This window comes from Cebidichthys violaceus, unplaced genomic scaffold, assembly GCF_023349555.1.
Source record: "Cebidichthys violaceus isolate CVI_PGR_0920_01 unplaced genomic scaffold, fCebVio1.0.p SCAF_17, whole genome shotgun sequence".
Classification (NCBI taxonomy): Eukaryota; Metazoa; Chordata; class Actinopteri; order Perciformes; family Stichaeidae; genus Cebidichthys; species Cebidichthys violaceus.
The window spans coordinates 3,334,982-3,357,360 of record NW_027176340.1 but is presented as its reverse complement, the minus strand read 5'-3'; the positions used below and the strand labels follow the sequence as shown (position 1 = coordinate 3,357,360).

The 22,379-nt window shown below is 40.1% G+C and overlaps 1 protein-coding gene across 7 annotated transcripts in view; it reads right to left on the bottom strand.

Annotated features, from left to right (window-relative positions):
• Nucleotides 1-18,081, bottom strand: part of cadpsb (Ca2+-dependent activator protein for secretion b) — a 60,831-nt gene extending 42,750 nt beyond the window's left edge. For 5 of the 7 annotated variants that reach the window (XM_068712155.1, XM_068712157.1, XM_068712156.1 and 2 more), the window contains exons 1-3: nt 17,490-18,077; nt 2,300-2,413; nt 611-943 (exon numbers count right to left, since the gene is read on the bottom strand). In XM_068712155.1, the coding sequence (XP_068568256.1) occupies nt 611-943; nt 2,300-2,413; nt 17,490-17,822 (780 nt within the window). In that variant the 5' untranslated portion in view covers nt 17,823-18,077. Of the gene's footprint in view, nt 1-610; nt 944-2,299; nt 2,414-17,489 lie in introns of all 7 variants that reach the window. The other 2 variants (XM_068712161.1, XM_068712160.1) reach the window with 2 other exon arrangements.
• Nucleotides 18,082-22,379: the final 4,298 nt, after the last annotated feature.

Here is a 22,379-nt window from a genome sequence, read left to right as displayed (position 1 = left end):
GAATTGTTCTGGTGAAATCTGGAAGTGCCTGGTTAGATAAGAGATGTCAGGTCCAACTAAAACGTTGGTCTGGGGTTAACTTTAGCCACATACAAATATAAAGAAATTCAAATTATTATGATCTATAAAAAGAAAAGCGGCAAATGCTCACTTTAGAGCCGGCAAATAATTATTTTTGCTTGATTGAACAAAATTAATGACTAATTCACTATTGCAACTGTTGAAGATGAATTATCTGATGAACAATTAAGTCATTAAACGGCTAACTGTCACAGCTCTTAACCCATCCACTTCAGTTCAATGATACCATGACTGTCACTGTCAGAGCCAGGAAGAAGATGCTGTGGTCTGTTGTTTAGAGTGAAAAGTAAATGAATGCAACTCTAACAAAATAACGATTCAAAACATTCCAGACATTAGACATTCCATGGTGTGTATACCGTAATTGATCGACAGTTTAGAATGATCTTCTGCTTGAAAATATGAATTCTAACGGTGCCTCCACCAACCCACGCATTTGAAATACTGAAACAGTTCTGTGACAGCGCTCAAATATTTGGGTCGAACGTGGAAAACCTTTTTGAGACGTATCACGCGGGCTTGGTCTTACCTGACAGGCTTGATAAAGCAGCTGGTGCTCAAACTTTTTGATGCCCAGTATATTCTGGAACATCTCGTACAGCTGGTCCTTGCTGAGGATCAGCTCAGAGGCCGCGCTGGCCGTCATGCGTTGCTGTGCCTTGCGTGGATCCTCGTCGCCGCGGTAGATGGTGTCAAACTTGGCCATCCAGGAGCTGAGCACCGTCTCCTTGCTCAGACCGTCGATCTCTGGAAGGCTGCGTACGCGCTTCTCGATGTGCCTCTTGAACACTTCCCTGAAATCGTTGGCCGAGAAGCCGCCGCTCTGGACCATCTTAGCCACACGGTCGCTCTTCAGGAACACCTAACATTGTGAGACACCAATGTCACTGATTGCAGTTACGCAAGATATAGAGTGATCCACCAAAAGAAGCACTTTTTCAATTCAGTTAATGATTTGGTCAATTAAGACTTCCAAACAGACTCGTATCGCACAGGCGTTATCCTGCTATTCTGTCACGTTCTGTCTCAAACGCTAAATGTCTGTCTTCGTCAACGAAGGAAACTGTTCTTGTTAATTTGGAAATGAAAAAAAAAAAATCAGTGGCATATATGTTAAGCTGCGACTCAACAAAGCTGCATTCTGTCTCCCGCTAATGACAGCCTAACAGGGACAGAGACAGGCGAGGCTATATTGTCACAGCATCAAGCGGAGTAACCATCAGAGCCGACTGCTTTGTCACTCTGACAGTCACATTTGGTTCTTAGCATCCATTATGGCTAAAAAAGCAGCGACTACAGCACTGAAACATTTCAGCGCGGCGGTACGTTACCCCTTCTCATTTGGTGAAATGCCTCCGAGGATAACGAAGGTTTGCGGGCTGAAATTAATAAGATGCTGGTTTCCCGTTTGCACCAACGATTTTAAGGGTTTCCAATTATGCTATAATTTCCCAAAATTTTTAAGGACTTTGTAAAGCACAATAACAAATATCATTACAGCAATACGTGATTGTCTTGACATCCACAATCACAGGTTGAAAAATATGACTCCTGCATGCATTCAAAAGAAGCGTATAGACTAACTGTCAGGTGCAAGTATTAACTTTTAAATCATAGTATATTTAACATTAACAATAAATACATCACAAAATAAACCAAATCTCTGGTAGCTGCCACATAAAGGTCATCCTGTCATTTTTTTTCCTGATGTTCCAACTTCATACTTATATATTCATAATGGCTATACTTGTTTTTCCATCATGGATTCGGCCTTCATCCCACTCTCTGCGGTGCGTTTTGTACTGTATTGCACGGTAATAATGACTTTTTCATCTGCAGATTGAATAGTGAGGTTGGAAAAAAAAAAAGTCTGTGTCAGCCACATGCTCTGACTCATAATCTGTGCAGTGAAAAGCTTCAGCCACCATTTTACCACTCAGGCGTCTGAATGGAAGCATTTTGACATGGAATAGCAGAACTGTTGAGTGCTTTTCTGACTCGTTACACTGAAAGCTGGTCATTTCTGGTTTTAAATCTGCTGCGCAAGTGATCCAGAGGCTATGGTGCACTTAAAATAACAAATACTGTGCATCATATATGTAAAAAGATATTAATAGATAACACATATTCAAATGCACACACATATGAATCGAGTCCCTGTGGTTGGATAACAAAATGTGTCTGAATGTGCTGCTCTGGTTTGTCGGTGTGTTGCTACCTCATTGTAGCTCTGCACAGCGTTGATGAATGCCTCATCAGCCACAATCTGCGTGTCTCCATTGAGGAAGGCCTGGAAACGATCCTTGGTCTGCTGAAGCTGCTGCTTGGTAATCTGTGGAAGCAAGGGCAAACAGAGGTCCCCTCAGCATTAAAGCCAGGACAGGAAAATATGTCAAAACAAGAAGACATCATTTTTACAATAATATTCACTCATTTCTAATAACTTATTCTGAGCGAGCAGAGCAGCCCATTCATTATTTTCCTCGTTCCTCAAGCTCCTGCTTGGGGGAACACCAAGTCCTCCCAAGCCAGGTGCGACGCGTAATCCCTGTAGTGTTTCCTAAATCTCGTCCTCTAAAAGGTAGGTGGCAAGGAGGCATTCCTACTAAGTGCCCTCACCGCATCAAGTGGCTTCAAATGCGAAGAAGTAGCAGCTCTATAACAAGGTCCTCAGAATGCTCTGAGCTTAAAGCTCAGCTCTGTCTTTACCACTCACAGCTTGATGCAAAGCCTGCATCACTACAGCCGGGGCCCCGAAACGGAAGTCAGTATTTCAATCCTTTTTCACCGTCGTCATGAATAAAAAAAAAAAAGATACCTGAAGTCCTCCGGTTTGATACTCCCTCTCTGATCTGAACTAAGAACATAGAAGAGGCGGCGCCCTAATATCACCCAACCAGGCAAAATCCACGCTGTCCTTTGATATCCTGTCTGTGAATATCATAAGAACTAGAGGAGACCAGGCTCGTCAGATTCTAACCAACAAGTGAATGTCCCTAACGTAATGCTTTGAGTGTTCAGGGAAAAAAATATATATATTTTTAACAACCACAACAAAATAGAAGTGAGTCAAAAAGGCAAAACACCACTTTGGTCCAGATTGAAATATCTCAACAGCTATGTTGTGAAGATTAGCTTCTTATGTTTCTACTTATCCAGGGAAATATCTCAACATGTAATATACAGTTTGGCACAACATTCATGGTCCCCAGAGGATGCATCCTCCTGGCTTTGAGTAATCCCCTGATCTTCCCTTCTTGCTCCGCCATTAAACCCACATTTGTAGTTTTCGAGTGAAATGTATCCACAACTATTGGATGGATTACCATTCAATTTTGGTGCAGACATTCCCGATTGGGTAAAAGTGGTTAAAAAAAAAAAAAAGAATTAAGCGCAGATTATTTTCTGGAGCAGATGATAGAAGTAGCTAAGGAGTGAGCCATCTTCCCTCTCATCTCTGTTGAGAGTTGCACAAGTGTAGCGCCGAACTGATCGAGCACTCGAAGCTGCTATGGCCAGCACTCTCACTCGCTCACTCGCTCACTCACTCACTCACTCGCTCACAAACATTGATCTGTGATGGTGTTTGATAACCGCTAATATAGAACAATTTGTATCGGTCAAAGTAAAAGTTGACTTTGTCAAGTAGAATTCTGACCAACTTGCCCAAAAAAGGAAAGTGAAAAGAATGAGAGCTGTAAAAATAAGGACGTTCACATCAGCCCCATGTTTACTTTGAGTTGATGTTTTCAGGCTAACACGCTAAACTAAGTTTCACACATGAATCAGTGACCTAGCTGTAAGTAGATTAACAATATCCCCCTTCAGTCTGCAGCTGAAGTTATTGTGTGTATCAAACAAGCACAAGAACCTGCTGGTAACGTGCGTTCGGCCGATCATCGCAAGCGACAGGCTTTGGTGTAGGAGTGAGATGGAACAGTACCTCAACACCATCTGTGTCGTCCATCCTACTACTCAACCCCCCCCCCCCCCCCCCCCCCCCCCTCCCTTCAGTAATGTTCAGAAAATCAGGGTTCATGTAACATGAGAACTCTCTATCAGAGCCAAAGTGAAAGCGCCTGAGTTTGGTCTAATAATAAAGATTTAAAAAGGTGCATATAAATAGAGACATAAAAAAAAACTAGACAAACACACCAGAGGTTGACAACGAGGACATCTCTCTCTATCTCTCTGTCACTGACGATAAACATAATGCAAAGCCTCACAAATCATCTCAACAAAAAGGCAACTCCTACTTGATCCGATGCACGATAGCTGCGGATGATATACCACTTAATGTCCAAACATGAAAGATGCACTTAACAGGGCATCAACAACATCAGAGATCAATAAGTGTGCTTCTGCTTCGAGGTTTCAGGTTTATTCGTATTGCGCAATAGCTACCGTAGATGAGAGGTGAGACAAAGACAACGTGAAGACCATCTCTGCCGTTTTCTAATAGACCTCAGTGTTCGAGGAACATCCTGTGGCAAGAAATGTTAATATTAATAACACCGGTATGCAAATCAGTCCGGTCTACGGAGACTCTCAGAGGCTGAAGTCGATACGCTCGTCCTTGGTTTCTTGTCCATTTCCGACAGTGACAGGGGTCAGGGATAAATACAGAACACAGCTTTCACTTTGTGTTGCCCTTTCTCATAATGTACAACGGGAAGTATACAACGCACAGCACAGACTAAGACTTTCATTCCTTCTACTGATGAGAACCTGTTTCTCAGGAGAGCGATTGGGGAGGGAACCCTCTCCCCCCGAACGGAAGTGGCCCACTGTTTTCTAAGCAGGAGCCTTTTTGTAGGACAAACATTTTAATTAAAAGTAATAAAATGGGAGAGAAATGTGTGCATACATGCTCAGGCTTAAGAGTAGGCATGCTGAGTGATGAGCTACAATGAATTCACCAACAGGGAGAGCAAAATGGATAATAAAGTGAGGTATGGGCTGAGATGGGTTTTTGTTAAAGGGCTGGTGGGCTTTTGAAAAAAGGCACAAAAGAAGACTTGAACCAAGCTGACTGAAATGTTTTAGGGCAAAGCACTTCCACCACTAGACCCGAGGTCACTGACGCTTCCTTGAACACACACTCCGGTACATAGCAACCGCATTTCAGTTTACAGCGTACAAAAGCAACCGGACTATGCTGTGACGACTAAATAGATCACTGATCAGTTTTATTGAGGAGCTATAATTAGAGAATAATTAATCAGCAGCTATGATAACTGATCAATCGTTTCAGTCATTTGTCAAGCAAAAGCTTCCAGCCCTTCGACTGTGAGGATGTGATAGAGTACATTAAAAGCTTTGGGGTTTGAAGAATGAAACTTTGAAATTTGAAAACATTGCTCTGAGATCCGTAAAATGATGGTTGGAATTCTCCCCTGGTTGTATAGATGAAACAATTAATCAAGAAAGTAACCGGCAGATTATTTAACAAGGAAAAAAAAATCACAAAGATAATATAATAACACAAATCTTATAATGAACTCGAGGAGATGGGGTTATTGGCAGTCGTCCAACACTGGCAGAACACATTTGTGTTTTACCTGAAGATGTTACCATGAAAGGTCAAAGCTAATAATACTTTTTCCTCTGCTGACAGTTTCTCTCGGCCGATTGGACTTTATATGACAACACAGCAGGCTGCTAACTCTGTGTGTGTGTGTGTGTGTGTGTGTGTGTGTGTGTGTGTGTGTGTGTGTGGGCGTGTGTGTGTGTGTGTGTGAGTGGGCGTGTTTTACCTGTCTTGTGGGGACAGAAATCTGATCACAAGGTCACACTGTGGAGACTTGCCTTCATTTTTTTTTTTGACAAAAAGGGAACAATTGCATGTCTGCATAATGTAAATCCTTACATTTTAGGGTGAAGACTTGGTTTAAGGTTAGGGTTAAGATTAGGACGATAGCAAATGGTTACGGTTAGTCTCCAGAAAATGAGTGTGTGTGTGTGTGTGTGTGTGTGTGTGTGTGTGTGTGTGTGAGAGCTGACACTGAAGTACACAGTAGAATCGAAATGCCACCAAACTATAGCTCAGCAGCATGAAGTATTTATGACTTTCAGTTCTGCATGCTCTTTATTTCACTGATTGGAGAACTGTGTTGATTAGGAACCAAGTTGATGGATGAGAGAAAATGCTTCCATTTCCATCCGTATTGCCAGACTCCCAATATTCCTGCTTTGCTCTTATTGATTCTCATTCTGTGGCTCTTATCAAGATTGCAGTGTTACATTGTGATTCATTGGCTTGCGATGAAGTGGGCCATGACATTAATCACCCTTCACATATCAATAGGGTTGATATGCACATTGCATTGGCTTGATGTACAGTAACTTTATTACAGTTCAGAATGACTATGGATTTATTGATGTAGGGTATAGTGGTGGCCGATTCAACATTCAAGACATTGTCAAAACAATTAACGACCCAAGAATTTCAAATACAAACTAGTTTTATGCTCAATTATATATTATCTGTAGTTTAGGTCCCTTAAACATAACAACCCAAAATGGTAATTTCCAACATATCACTATTTAATTGACAGTGTGGAGTTAACAGATGGTACAACATGAAAGAGAAGCTTAAACTAAGTAAAAACAAATTATAAATACTGTATGTTTAGCATCTTAAAGCCTATTCAGCCCATTTTCAGCCCCTCCGGCACATATCTTGTCAAATGAAAGCTGTCTTTAGCGATTATTCAGTGAACCAAAAGAGGATATGACCGCTTTGTCAATATGTGTGGAGTGTAGGTTGCAATGATCTTTTTATAACATGTTTTTGGTATTCCAGTTTATCTGTCACATACAAGATGACTGAAGATAGCTTTTAATAGACAAAGGAAACAATGGACTGTCTAAATGAACTAAATCAAGGCTTCAAAAAAATGTGGGAAAATACTTATTTTAAAGGATGTTCAAATGTTCTCAGCTGTCAATCACTTCCTTCAATATAATAGAGGGATCGTTACATAAGATTTTAAAAAACTTAGGCTACGAGTCCAACATGAAGGCATAAATTGGGGGGGCTTATACTTACAACATTTTGATTCTTGGACCTAAAATATAGGTATATAAAGGTATATATAAGACTATAAAATATAAAAAGGTGTTAGATTGTTAAGTGTAACTTAAAACAATTATTTTTTTCCCCTGTGTGTGTATTATTAATCACAGTTATTCTATTGTTGTAAACCTCCATGTGTTTACAAAGAAAGAGAGAGTAAAAAAACACCTGTAATAAAAGACAATAATTACATTATCATTATTATAATGATTGTGATTCTGTTCATATTTATTATATTATCTCTTTTGTTTTTAATCAACCTGGATGGCAAAGTATACAGCATGTCAGCTGTCCTTGCACTGCTGTGATGAGTGGTGTAATTAGCTAATTGAATGCAGTATATATATATATATATATATATATATATATATATATATATATATACACAGTATACTGTACTTAGTGTGGTTCAGCACAATAAAGCTGAGTCACACTTTACCCTCTTCTAGAAGTTGCATTATGTTAAATTAACACAGCAGATGTGCATTTTTTTGCGGTGGTGGGCAGTGGCAGTAATGGATCCATAAAAAAATAAACCAAATGAATACAAGTTTAATTCATAAAAAATAGACCAACAGCATCTGCGGTATTGTAAGGACTAGCACAACAACTACATTTAAAATGTAAAAAAAAATAGGCTAAAACACGCAACGTTATAAACCATGAAGAGACCAAACATCAACGCTGGTATGATGATGATGATGATGAAGATATATGTCAACATAAAACGGAGGGTTCACTTTACTTTCACGAGATCAAAAGTGCAAAGTGATGACGGAAGAATATCGCGCAAACCAAACGCTCTTATTGAGTATAAATCTGTTTGCTCGTGAAAGAGCTGCCTACTAATGCTGCCGTTTGCTTTTCAGCAAACATGGTATTCTTGAATCCTTTCGCCAGACAAAGCACATTTCAGTCATGTTGCAGATGACACCGCCGGCTCACATCTGAGTAAACAGGAGTACGGCAGCGAGCGCTGCAGGACAGCTGCGCGAAATCTACCGGCAACAGGCCTCATCAAACACACAACACCAGCATTGTGTACCGACTGTGGTCAAAAAACTACAATTATACAAAGACAGACGCACAAACTATTATCTCCAACCAGACACGCTCGCGTGCATTTGTTCTGAAGGCACACACACACACACACACACACACACACACACACACACTGCGTTGTGTGAGTAAATACCACTCCGCCGGGCTAGTAAACAGCCAGGTGTATACTCTGCAGACAGAGCTTGACACACGGCAAAGAGGGATAAAACAGGGAGCTCTGGCTCTGTATATCCAGTCTTCACATCGTCGTCGTATTCAGGAGCTGCGGCTCCGCAGATACATACAGCAGAACACTGTGTTCACAACCGGCTATAAGCCCTTTCATGTAACAGTCATCCAGTATCACACCACCAACTCACAGGCGGCAGACGCACAGCTCAGCCGGTTCACCAATACGCTCATTCAGTCACGGAGGAGAAAATAAGTCCTTAACGACATTAACCTGAATGGTATGGACACGTGATCGTCCACATAGAGAGGACAAGATCAATGGCACCATCAAATCAATGTATATTACATTGCATTGGCATCAGTATATATATATATATATATATATATATATATATATATATATATATATATATATATATATATATATATATATACATACATATACACTTACTGAAACACTGAAGAGGGAGTTATTTGTTCTGCCAGATTTTGATGACATTCATTTGATGTCTTATAAATACATGCATTCATGTTTACCATAACACAATGTTCCTTTTGAATGTTTTATATATATATATATATATATATATATATATATATATATATATATATATATATATATATATATATGTTTTGTATTTAGCAGCTACAGGTACCTTTTCAATTACAAAAACAAACGATCAGTTATTATTTATGACGCATCGTTGTAGATTAAACTACACAACAGCATATGTGGCACTTCAACTCCACCTCGGCCAGCTGCGACATTAAAGTAGGCGATTGATTAAATGGCATTGCTTCATTAATTTAGTCAATAATCAATAATAATATGGATATTTTGTAAGGGATGGCTACTTTTTCTTAAAAATTAAATTGTATAGATTTTCAAAGCATTTTGATTATTGCTAGGTTCTTTGGTGTCAGAGAGGACGATGTTGGTATGTTCATTTTGGTCAAATAGATACAAGTGATTCATCAATTGTTTACTTGATCAATAGAAATGGATCTGCAACGTCTAGTTGAGTCGCTGCGTTGCAGTGTAATATATCATTTTAAATGGAATACCTTTGGATGGTCAGAAACAACTTCAGCTTTGGCTCTCAGAGCTTTTGACGAGCATTTTCACAACTTGTTGTCTCTTCTTGAACTACTTGATTCATTCATTTGAAAATGGTCGATGGATTCATCAAAAAATGACGGCGATTTTTTTTTGTGTCGCAGTTCTGGCAGCGGTTAAATGATTTTCTCTCAAAAATTAGCACAGTTTCAATTGAAATCGGGTAAAAAAGGCCATGCTTGAAAAAAGCTCCTTTATTTATTTATTTTATTTTTTTTAATCTGAAATAAAAGTGTGTTGTATAATAAAAGGATTTTTAAAATATTTGTAATTTATTTATGTTGCATTCATCTGTTGTGTCCTTGTGTGATTCTGAGACATGGTTCAGAATACTGCAGTGCCGCACAAGAGCAGCGTACACAAGGCAGAATGTGGGTCGCTATCTCTGTCTGAAGCTGGTGCATTACTCTCATCAAGAACCTAAGTTATAAATCCTTTCCTTCCACCCTTCCCATCACAAATCACTTACTGTCGTTTTCCCTCTTTCCTCCGTCTAGTAAATCTCTCTCACTCACTCTGCTTTTAAAAGTGATTATCTCAGATATCTGTTTCTTTGTGCCATCTCTCGTTCTCGTCAGATGTTCGGTGAGGATTGCATTGTGAGTGTTTTTCAACAGCAAACAGTTCAAAAAGCAGTGGAAATAGATCAACCCGGATTACATTAATCAGACTTTTCAAACACGCTCTTTACTTGTGAGTTCAGTAACTCTTTTTTTAGGATTGTAGACGGAAAGGTTAAGAACATGTGTTTTCAAAATATTTCTATTTTGGCCTACAGAGGCCTGGTAAGCTGTCTAACTCCGCACCAACAGATTTATTTCATTCTCAATCTTGTATTCTTCAGACCCACCCAACGCTAAAATGTAATCACATGATATTTTATCAGATTTCTCCTTCTGGAGCGACAACGGCTTTATACAACTTTTTCATATCAGCAATATAACTCCCCAAGTAATGTAATCAGACTTTGACTTGAAATGATGAGTTCAAATCAAAGTATTTTAATGAATTAATGATAGGAGGGTTATGACCTTCTTATTTATTGTGAATTTGATTTCTTCTTGAGGTTGTTTCTTGATTTTTTTTGTCCCTTTTTTTTTCTCTCCACATGGATCTATTATTATTGTCTTACTGCATTGGTGTGTGGATGATAATGCTCCTTTCTGTCCAGGACAGAAGAAGCCTCTGAAACAGATTGAGGTGTTGATTGTGTTTTAAGAAGATGGCACAGGAACATGTGTGTTTCCTGTGTTATCGTGTGACACCCTGACAGACAGCGCCACGGCTGCTCCAGGCTGCTGTTTGTGTTATTTATGCCTCGGTGACAGTCGTCAGACAAAGAGGGAAAAGAGAGGTTCCACAGAGAACTGCAGTAACGATCCTGCTATAGCTCTAACTGCCGTCTTCTTTCTTTAATGTGGAAAACCACCACTACTAATCTTTGTCTTATTCGAGTCGTACACTGGTCATTTTCCCTTTGAAGCAATGTTTCGTGGTTGAACACAACCACACTTATTTGCACAAAAGACATTCGACCAACTGCCTTGATTTAACTTTCGAGAAACAAAAAAAAAAAAGATTTCTAAAAGTGTGATTATGTGCATCCACACGTTGTGTTCATCGAAGAAAGTTCCACAAAGTTTTCATGTACAGTGATTATAACTCCCCATACGTCATAATTATAACAATTATAATACGAGAAAACTATCCCGTAATTATAAGGGTAAAAAAAATGTCCCAATTACAATGTACAAAAAAAAAAAGTATGTGATTATAACAGTTTGAGAAAACAGGACCATGATGACACTAGCTGATTAATGTTGATCTGCTGTGGTTTAACTGCTTGGTCTGACGCACGTAGAGGTACTGATGAGAAATAATAAAGTAATTGGCATTATGATTAACACGTAAAGACTGCACAGACGTATTTTGTCGCTTGAATTGTTCGAGCACAAACACACGAAGCACACGCTGATCCACTTGAGGTTGTTCTAAGAGTCCACCGAGCTCAGCGACTACTGACGTTTCAAACCTATATATATATATATATATATATATATTTTGATATATAGGTTAATATATCGCTAATGTCAACATCTGGAAGGAAGCAAACCCAGCTGTTTTATTCAAACACAATTCCGATTAAAATGTCTGATTTTACTAGTAGCATGTCAACGAGAGTTGGAACCATTGGTTGATTAATCAATTAGTTGATTGAAAGAAAATTTATTGCAACTATTTGACAATCAATTGATAGTGTTGACGCTTTTTTTCATACAAAAATACAAAATAAATCTCTGGTGGTTCTGCTTGCTAAAATGTGAATGGTAGCTGTTTTTTTTTTATAGCTTTATGTGATGGTATGGTGATGTTTTTTTTTTTACATTTTATAGACCAAAAAATAATCAGTAGATTAATTTGCAAATGGAAATAATGCAGCCGCAATTTAAATTTGATAAGGTTGGTCAGAATCGTATTATAATCACAATAAAGGTGAAAATAATGGAAATGTAAAGCTTGTTAAAGAAATGTATGTTGTCAAAACATAATTTTTTTTTTCCAGTTGCATTGCCAACCAGGGCTTCTAATGTCCAATGTCCATTTTCAATGCACCGGCTTTCGTTTACCACTTTTTTTTTTTTTTTCTGGGTATGACTAATGTGCAGTATTGGGAGCATGAAGGGATTATAAAGCAACAATGCAAAAAGGATGACAGGAGCCCTGCAGATTAATCTGTCTCAACCCATGCATACAGCATGAGGACATATTAACGGTACACAACCAGACAATTCGTCTTCATGTCCACAAACTGTGTCTTTCAGCAGACATGGGGCTCTTTGTATTGTACCACCAGAGATTAAGGTTGAGCAAATGACAACTGTAGATGGTTAACATTTGCCTACCCAAATTAAAATGCAGGCTTGGACAGCAGACAAGATTAAACGGTCTCTGTGAGGAGACAAAGGTTGCGCGATAACTAAACAATGTTAGTATTCTAACAGATACAGTCGTAGTCTTCCTTCTTGGTTGTATGCAGACGAAGGAGATGTTTCATTTGTGAAGCTGTGATGTGTTACACGCGGCTGCACAGATTGTAGGTGAAGGGGGTATTTTGCCTGCTGCTTTTCAGCTGTCACCCCTTTGGAATCCACTTTCGTATCCATACTATTGATGTACACCTTTATTCTTCAATAGCGCTGCTTGAACGCGCTCATAACAGCAGCTGCTTAATATTTGAGGCTAATGTTCGTCAGCAGCAGCAAACAGCGATGTTTTATGATGTTAACTCAAAGCGTGCCTTTTTTTTCCAGGCAGAACACCAGATGTTACATAACAACGCAAAGGATTTCAATATCATACATCATCACCTTGATTATCTGTATATCTACATGTTCGTTGTCCACCTGTAATCTATAATCAAAATGTCTTCTGATTTTGTTCAAGGAAGACAGGAGAACTAAGACATAAGAGACATAATCCATGCATTATGATCTTTAAAACCATACAGTGCATGAACAGTTAGTCAAAATCCTTACTGCACATACACCAGTTAGAGGGTATTCTTATGAATTTTTTAATGTTACTAATTTTACTCATGCCTCTTCCAATGATGTCAGTACTCTCTGCCCGTCTTCCTCAGCTCCTCTTCTACTTTCCATCTCCTCATATCTTCATGTCATGAATTACATCACCATGTTCATCCACTGAATACACGTAAAAAGATGAAATAACTATGTCCATGTAGGACTTTTATGCCATACTGTGATTACCAATGAAACATCTTTTATAGTGTTTCTTATCTCTGGTGTCTAAATAATGCACAATACGCCTCCACTGTCTTAAGATACCTTCACTTTTCACTATTTTTAATATTTAAATTCATATTTATAATTCATATTTTATATATTCTACTACCACCAATTGTCCTGGCAAGATATTGTTACTCGTTCTTGTCAAGTCAAGTCTTATAGGGTCAAATAAAGCACAGTTTTTGCATTCGCAAAGGCAATTATTATGATTTAAATTTACGAACAAGATAGGAATCCCATTCCGTGTAAAACTAGTTCACATTGGGACACTCAAAATCCTTTGCCAGGCTCAGCGCTAAACACCAACGTTGCAAACTTCACCGTATCACAAGTATATCTGATGCATTTCACTCTACTTCACATTCATATCACAGTGCCGGCTGCACAATTCACAGCTCCTCTCCCTCAGAGCATCAACAGGCAAACTGTATAGTATTAAAATGCTGAGCCAAGAGGCGCTCTATTAAGGAGGCCTGCTGGTGGATGAGTTGATTGGGTCAGATTATCTTCTGGGCATCACACTTTTCTAATTGAAAAAAGATCCTGACCCACAGAGGTTATTCAATTCAGAAGAACAGATACAACGTGATCTAAACAAACATATGGGTTTATATAAAGCAGATTTAGTTTTCAGCAGTTTGGCTGCTAATGTTTGCTTCTGTTCGACAGCATGAGAGCTTCCGTTCAAGATTAAAATCTGCATTACACAAAAATATCAGAGTTTTGTTTCAGTTTGTGTACAGTTGTACTTATATTACCAAACACTTTGAGAGCACAGCCATGTAGCCTACGTGACTCAGTAAGGCTATGATTAGGCACAGTAGTGCTTTGAGCAAATGTTTACTTCAGCATGCTAACATGCTAACAATGACAACGCTAACACATTGATGTTTAGCAGGTGGAACGTTCACCATCTTAGCTTAGCTTGCTAACATGCTAACAATGACAACGCTAGCATATTGATGTTTAGCAGGTGGAATGTTCACCATCTTAGCTTAGCTTGCTAGCATGCTAACATTAGTAATTAGCAGTTATTTGTTTATAAACCAAACTGCTGGACAAATTAAACGTTTGACTTGATGATGGCAAAGGATGAAAAGTTAGAGATCACAAAGTTGTTATGTACATCCTGAGGGGAACATGAATATATTTACCAGATGTTAGACATTTCACTCAAAAACCACAAATAGCAACCTAATGGTGACACTAAAGGAAAAGTCTCAGGATACAGAGCTATTAGGATTCATCATCTGGGAGCATGAACGTTTGTGCTAATCCATCTAATAGATGTTTGAGATAATGGATAAGTGGAAATGTTGAACTGCTGGTGGTGTCAGATGAAGTCAGGGGTTCACCAAAGTAAGTAGGCGTCATCCTTTGGGGACCATGAATGAAAATGTATCGCAAATCAATCAAATAGCTCTTGAGATATATAAGTCGGATTTCAAAGCGATTGTCCGACCGAACAAGTGAAAGGCCGGCATTGGCATCAACAGAAAAATGCCACAACATGTCGTTAGATTTCAAATCTCCTCATTACAGGACGCAAAAACACTCAGGACATCATGACCTTGCCTTCTGAATTATCCTTTAAATTTGATTCCACTGTGCAGACAGTTTAGGCAGCGTGTTGCCATTAAATGAAGGACGATTAATGCCATGAATTATACCAATATAATAACCTCAATAATTCATTTACAACATGTTTAGTGAGGGGGGCCACCCATTAGTGCAAGTGTGTCCCAGGACAGTTAACCTTGCATGCAAACACTTGTCACCAGTCAAATATGCAAAAATACACTCGACCAATATTTGAACAGCAGTGGCCTCCATAGTACTGCTTGAGAGCACATCGTTCAGACTGATGGAGAAAATATTTCCCCTCGCCCCTCAAATGGAAGCCTGTAACTGCCCCTATTGTGTTACCCTTTCACAAGGTTACAGCAATACATTTCAAGGAGCAGCAGCAGCAGCAGCAGCAGCGGAGCTTGCATACTCTGCAGCCTGGCCTGTTTCTCTGTGATAGCCCATCACTGCTGTTTGTGTGCCAGAGCTTCCAATAACGGATTATCATGGAGCTGCCTCACATGTTTTCGCTGAGGCCTTTAAGTCTTTTCATTACAGAAATTGCTTCATCATATTTCTGTGACTAATCTATAATAGCCAAAAAATTGCAATAGGCTACATATTAAATTGAGCAGGCAACGTTGCGAGGAATTTCCTTAATATGTTGTTGTTTACGAACCTCTGACCGCATTTAAGGGAGGTTTGTGGCGGAGGGGAATCTACAGGGAAAATATTGGACCAATGGTATATCTTCAACAAAGTGTATTTTGTATTTTCTTCACAACCACACAGGACATACGTGTAATTAAATGATGAAATGATACTGCACAATGTCATGACACTAAATGCACATAACTGTCAGAATGTACTCTGTGTTGTTAAATGTCCGTGTGAACATTTAAACCATCTTTTTTTTCAGTGTCGTACAAATCAAGCCAATTAAATATGTCACAAGAAAGGCTATGGACTTGTCGTCATTTAATTCTGCACAAGGTGTATAGTTCTTCTGAAGGGATCGTTTTAAGCCAAAGCAAAATTTGGACAAAAATCAAAGTCAAAGGCAGACTGTGGGCAGACAGACACACTTTGATTTCCTGGTCTGACAGCAAGCATTGGATTGTATGTCCGGATATTCACTCACCCACAGCAAAAATGTTTGTGGCCGCCTAAGCTACCAGCTATGAACGTGCATTACTAAGCACCGATTAGACCAGTAACCATACGCTGAGCGGTACTACAAACAAACAAATAGATGGAAACACTGTGGTTTATGCCTCCCACATGCACTTGTGCATGAGTCAGCAGAAAACAATTCAGACCATATGGCTTAAACTGTGTCCAGAAGAAGAGGAATTGTCAGCAGGTTAAACAAAAGCAACAGTCACAAACAACAATTTCCATAATACTGTTTACAGGGTTTCCTTGCAAGAGTGATATACGTTATCAGTGATTTGAAATGCAGCTGACTGGATCCTGTGCAGGTCCACACTGAATGCAACTTCTGCCTTATAAGGAGACCTGCAAGAAGCTGCTACTACACTCTCATTGAGACACGTGAATGTCATTGTGTTCACGATATATAAAGGCAGCCCTACACACAAAACGTGTTAATCGCTTGCATCTATAATAGAATTGTTTGTAAGGAAAATTACATTACAGCCTTGGGAGTACAAACAGCAGATGGTCTATTTTTGGTGTGACATACAAATGCATGTATAAATTGGGCCATTGTCCACTTTCAATTCAACCTTCCTTTAGTACAGTAGAGCCTGCATGGTGACTTTGACAGTAAGGACATCATGACCCAAAATTGGCTTCAACGTCAATGGAGCCTCACAGCAGCCACGTGAAACCAGGATGTGGGCCTTGTCCCTTACAGTAACTTATCTTATAAGCTGGACCTTCAGTAGAAAATAAGTAAAAAAAAAAAAAAAAAAAAAAAAAAATGAAACGAGAGGACATTTCATTTTTGAATGCAATTAATTAACTACAACCTGCCGAGAGGAGCCGACCTCATCTGCAGAGGAGAAGGGCTATTAAGCAACCCTCCTCGAGAGGTCTGTGCCTAAAAGTCACCTTGGGAGGCCAAATTGACGGGATAAGTGATGGCGCAAACGGGTTGGAATTGGGTACCCGCCAGGAAGGCAGGATATAGCCACATACGGCTTCATATCTATAGGAAAGCATCCGGTGAGATGCAGGCCAACAAGGACAATGGCATTTTAAAATAGCCATCCACCATAAACGCCCTTTCAATTAATGGTCTCTGAGATTAATATCACTTATGAGCTGTGTGGAGTAACATGGGCTGCACTCAGTCTGCAGCTCTGCAGCAGGCTGCCATGTGTCCTTTCACTATACGGAGCTCGGAGCGCTTTTATGCGTGTGTTGCTGTCATGCTCCGAGGATTTCAATATTTTGCGTCAAAAAACAAACAAACAGTGGTTTCACTGGGACCGTGCTGGATCCGTGCGCTACCGGATAGGCCAAAACCCCCTCTGTGCTCCACCGTATGTAGGTCATCAATGACAGCATCTGCGATATGAAAGTAGGCATTTCGTCAGCATGTGGTTATTAATCATGCCTTTACACCGAGGACCCTTACCTTCTGCTGTCGCCTTGCCATATCTGTGGGCTGTTTTGCATTGAATGGGTAAGCGACGCATCGCATCACAAAAACATACAACTGCAGCTTCTTTTTACGGTCGTCTTCCTCCCTCTGCAGCTTCTCCAGGTCCTCTTTCTCCTCGCTGGCGGCTGACGGACTCGGGCTGGTCGGACGGGCACTGCTGCGGCTGCTGCTGGGCGCTAGTCCACCGGAGCTCTCGCTGGTCCTGCTCGGAGAGATGCGGGTTCCGGCCTGAGGTGCCATCGCCTCTTTGCTTTCCTCCTCTACTATCCCATCAGATTCCTCCTCGCTGGACGACGGATCTAACATCTTGCTCTAGAGGTGATGCGTTCCTGCAGATACCCTAACCCTACTAAATGAGTATATCCCCCAGATGATGGCTGTGCCGTAGTCTTATCCGTGCCTAGATTTCATGAAGAATAGATGCCCAAAGTCAAGACAGGGATGGGCCCTGGTTGTAAGCTACTCGCTCGCTGGGGGGATGTCAGCAGTACGAGTGGAGCTGGAAGAGGTTGATTCTGCTTCACACTGAGCTTTCTCCGCCTGCGCCGAGCACTCGTCGACGCTTACGTAGTTTCTGTATTTTATTGGCCAGTCACTGCTGCGGATGTGAGAGGGGGAGGTGAGAAGAGAGCGGAGGGGAGGGGCAGGGGGGAGTGTAGCGTGGCCTACAGCTGAGGGGAAGGAGAGCGGCTTTATTTTCCCTCCTCGGTGAAAGCGGGCGATGGCCTCTCCCCGCCCGGCAGGCAGGGGGACGCAGGCGCGGAGAGCTGGCCGTGGTCCTGAACACAGACTAAGAACAGAGAGTGAAGGATGCGCGACACGTCCTTGATCTAACGCTCTGCAGTGGTACACCTAAGATGGCTGCCACTGGATTCCTCTGATATTGTCACTGAAATGGGGCACATTATTCGGTTCATGGGCAGCGCACGGGGGATTCAGATTATGTGGTGTGAAATGTGGCTCTCGAGCCTCCCCCCGTGCCGTGTGCTGTTGGAAGGGGTGGAGAAGCTATGAACACATGACCTGCTGGCTCTCTGTCTGTAGGTCGCTGGTCGGGAAATTGATTGTTGCAGCATGTGCGGGTATCTCGTGCACTACGCTGCAGTCACATTATCGTTCCATCTACTTAATAGAGATGTATTATTCAAGATAAAGATGCATCTTCAGGTGTGTACTTACAATCGCACACATGCAAATGTCTAACATATAGTGTTGATCTTTGATATTAAAAAAAACAAAACATCAACTGCGACTTGGTTGAATTATGTTATATTTAAATATGACATTAAATTAGAGTCATGTAATACTTTATGATATTCAAAATGTGGTTTCCTGCACTTTGTAATAAAGTGGTCACATGACCTTTCAAATCTTTTCAACGTTACAAGTGCAAATGAAAAACGTGACACATGGTTTGAAATATCTGCTTGTGGAGACAACAATTGCCAACTGTTTTCATTCTTTATCTCATTATACAATATTGAAAACTTAAAACAAATCACTTTGCCAATAAGATGGTTCCCTGCTATTTAATATATATATATATATATATATATATATATATATATATATATAATATGACAGTGAATGTAGGTCACACTTACTTTCTGACCCTTAACCCTTTTGACACAACCACAGAGATCTACTGAACACATGTTATTATTATCACTACCTGTAGACCATATGTATACATTAGAGAAAATCTCACAGCAGCTAGCAATTCCCTACTAACTGTACCATTTTGAAAACCCCTTTCTCATAAAAATTACATAATATAAAAAGAATGCAGACAAAATAGACCGGAGTTGATCTGTTGATGACTATATCTCCCCCTGCTGATGAGACATTTTAAGAGTGAGCTTGTGTAACTGGTCTGATTGGCTGCTTCGGCTGCTGCCTGGTTTATGATCTTGACTTTAGTATACATTTTTTTGGTTCATGACCTGTTAAAATTCAGCGATAGCTTCGAATGACTCGTTGTCACAGGCTATATATGTCAATAAGTTAGAAGCCGCTCAACCAAGAAGCAATATTCCCTTCTTATTGATTAATTTGATCAGGTTTTAGAGGCGTAGCCATCCAGTATCAGTAATTCAAAATCCAAAAGCAGAGGTGTAAATCATTTATTTAATTCTTTTTTAATTATATTTTGCTGCTTCAGTTTCAGGGTGGGGCCAAAATAATGACCCCCCCCCACACCCCACCTACCACCCTCCAAATGCAAATGTACTCTATCTCCTCCAAGTTCCCATTATGCCTAGTGCTCTCAGCAGACTACACAGGCAGCTTAATGTAAGCCCAGATGCAGAAATACTACCACCTCCCACACGTTTAGTCATTTAATTAAACACAATTCAACCCAGTGGTATGCACCTGTACAAATAAATCTATAACAATGAATGTCTTAATGGTAGATTTTGACACAAGGCTCACCAGTGGTTAGCTCAAACCTTCAAGATGGCATTGTTCACGATGTCATTCTGGTCGAAACCATTTCAGATTTTTGATTGAGGTTAGGTAGGTTATTCTCCCTCCAAACTCATCTTTTCTTACCACCAACAAGACCTCTATGACCCTTCACTGTGTCACCATCATGGTACTCACAGTACCAGCACATCAGGGACCGACTTTATTCTGTGAACTCAGCATGCACAGGACATGAGCCGGCCTGCCAACTTCAACTCTGAGATTGTATTGACTCTGACAGCTGGACTGACTGGCTGCTGCTCCAGATGTTCCTTACGCATGTGACCAGCAAATTCCCTGCAGGTAAGCATGCTTTCAAGGACTCCTCGTCTCCAGTTTTGCTCCTGTTGCCCTGACTTGACAATTATTAGTCCGTCCTTCTTTAGTTTTTACTCACAGCTTGCCCTTGTGGATTCTTAGGATGAGGTTTGCCCTTGTTCCCCATAGTCCTCAGCTTGTTTTAGGTTCTCAAAAGGCCACTGCCAGTTCCTGATGGGTGAGACCCCTCAGCTGTCTGCCACTGCACACTCTTGAGATCCCTCTGAGAGGTCTCGCACTAACCTCGGCAACGAAACTCTCCAAACCTTTTAAACATCAATAATTGACTCATGTTCTCTGCCCCGTGCCTCTACTTCAACTAGAGTGTGTACACATTAAATGTTGATGTTCTTCAGAGTAGTAAAACACAAAGGCGAGTGTGGAAAAAAAAAAATACAAGATTTTTCGACGTACAGCTAAAATTGAGTTTGTTTGTGTTTTAAGGAGAGTATGTTTGCCTTCGTTTTGTGGTAAATGTCCATTGTCAGACAATAGTTTAGTTTAGTTAAGTTTAGAAAGCAACCTCACCCCAAATTGCAGTAACAACAGCTGTTACAGAGCGTTTGATCGCTCCATCTTCACGAGGTGATGAAGATGAATATTTGACTGTGATCAGCAAATAAATCATTTGAACTTACATTGACCTTATCCAGGAAATTAATTATTGATTGACGTCATACTCTATGGACACCGGCGTATCATCTTAAGTCTTTTTTTCCATTAAAACCTTCTGTACTTTCAGCTTGAAAATAGCATACCCATACAATAATGAGTGTAGCGTTGCAACTGTAAGGGCTATTTTAATACTTTTGGTATTAAAATAACCCTAACACTTGTGAGATATGTTGATATGTGTAAATATCAGTATATATGTTACTGATTAAGAGTAAATTAAGATGGCACACAGCACAAATTGAAAATTCTAATTTTCGCCTGGAAAAAAAAAGCAATTTCAGGATATTTCTTTTTAGAAATCATGTAGATACGAACTTTCAAGCTCTCCCAGATCATAGAACTATATGTTGAGGGTCTCTAAACACATTTTTACTTTGATGAAGTGAAGCTTTATCTAGTACATCTTGATCTAGTACAGAGAGGTCAGACGAGGTCAACCAAAATGTAATCTTGTTCCAGCTGTTCCATTGTAATTTTATATACTACATAATTATATATTTCACTTATTTTATCACTAATAGTGTTCAATATTTTGTAAGTAAAACTGCGAGGCTGTGTCGTAGCGGAATGTGAACAACATGGCTGCGACCGTCTAGTTGTTAACGGGTGTTAGCATTGAATTCATTTTTCAAAACGTTATTGGCATAAATGTGGCGAGTGGGTCTGCCTAGGGAGCGCTATATGGATTGTGTTACTTGGTATTATATGTAGCTTTGTCTGAGTTTGTGTTTGGAGTTTGTACAAACAGCTGAGATGACTTTGTACAGCAGGAGCTGCAGTTCGAGCAGGTATGCGACATCATTATATTCGTTACTGATGAGCGCACGTTATGAGTGGGTGAATGTTTGGATGAATGCGTTGCCCCCACCGGCGGGGGCGCTCGGGCCCAAAAGGTTGTCTCTAAGAAATTAGAAACTATAAAAGAACGCAAGAACCACGTTGATAGGACAACGTGAAACCCTAAAAATACACAAAATAGAGAAGCAACAAATATAAGTGGAGTCACTGGTTTGTGGTTTCACTGTCACGTGGGTGTCTGTGGACAGTTTACAGCGTATGTAAAGCACATAGGGATTAACCAGACTACATTGCAGCATGATATTATTTGACTTCCATCCCTTCAGTTCTCTTCAATTATGAATGCTTCCTGCCATTCTATACAGTATATGTTTATTTCATTCAGAACATATTCCTAAAGAGTGTCAGAGTGTAAGAGAGATTGAGGGGAACCTGATTATTTGTCGCAGAAAGAGATTCATCATCATGTGCACCTGAGCTTGCATCATTCGGATTCGTGTTCCTCTCCCCAGACTTTAGCTGAGTGTTTAGTCACCATAACCTCTGGGTTCAACCGCATTTTAAAAACAGTTTAAAAAAATGGTTTCTCAGAGTGAAAGTGACGCA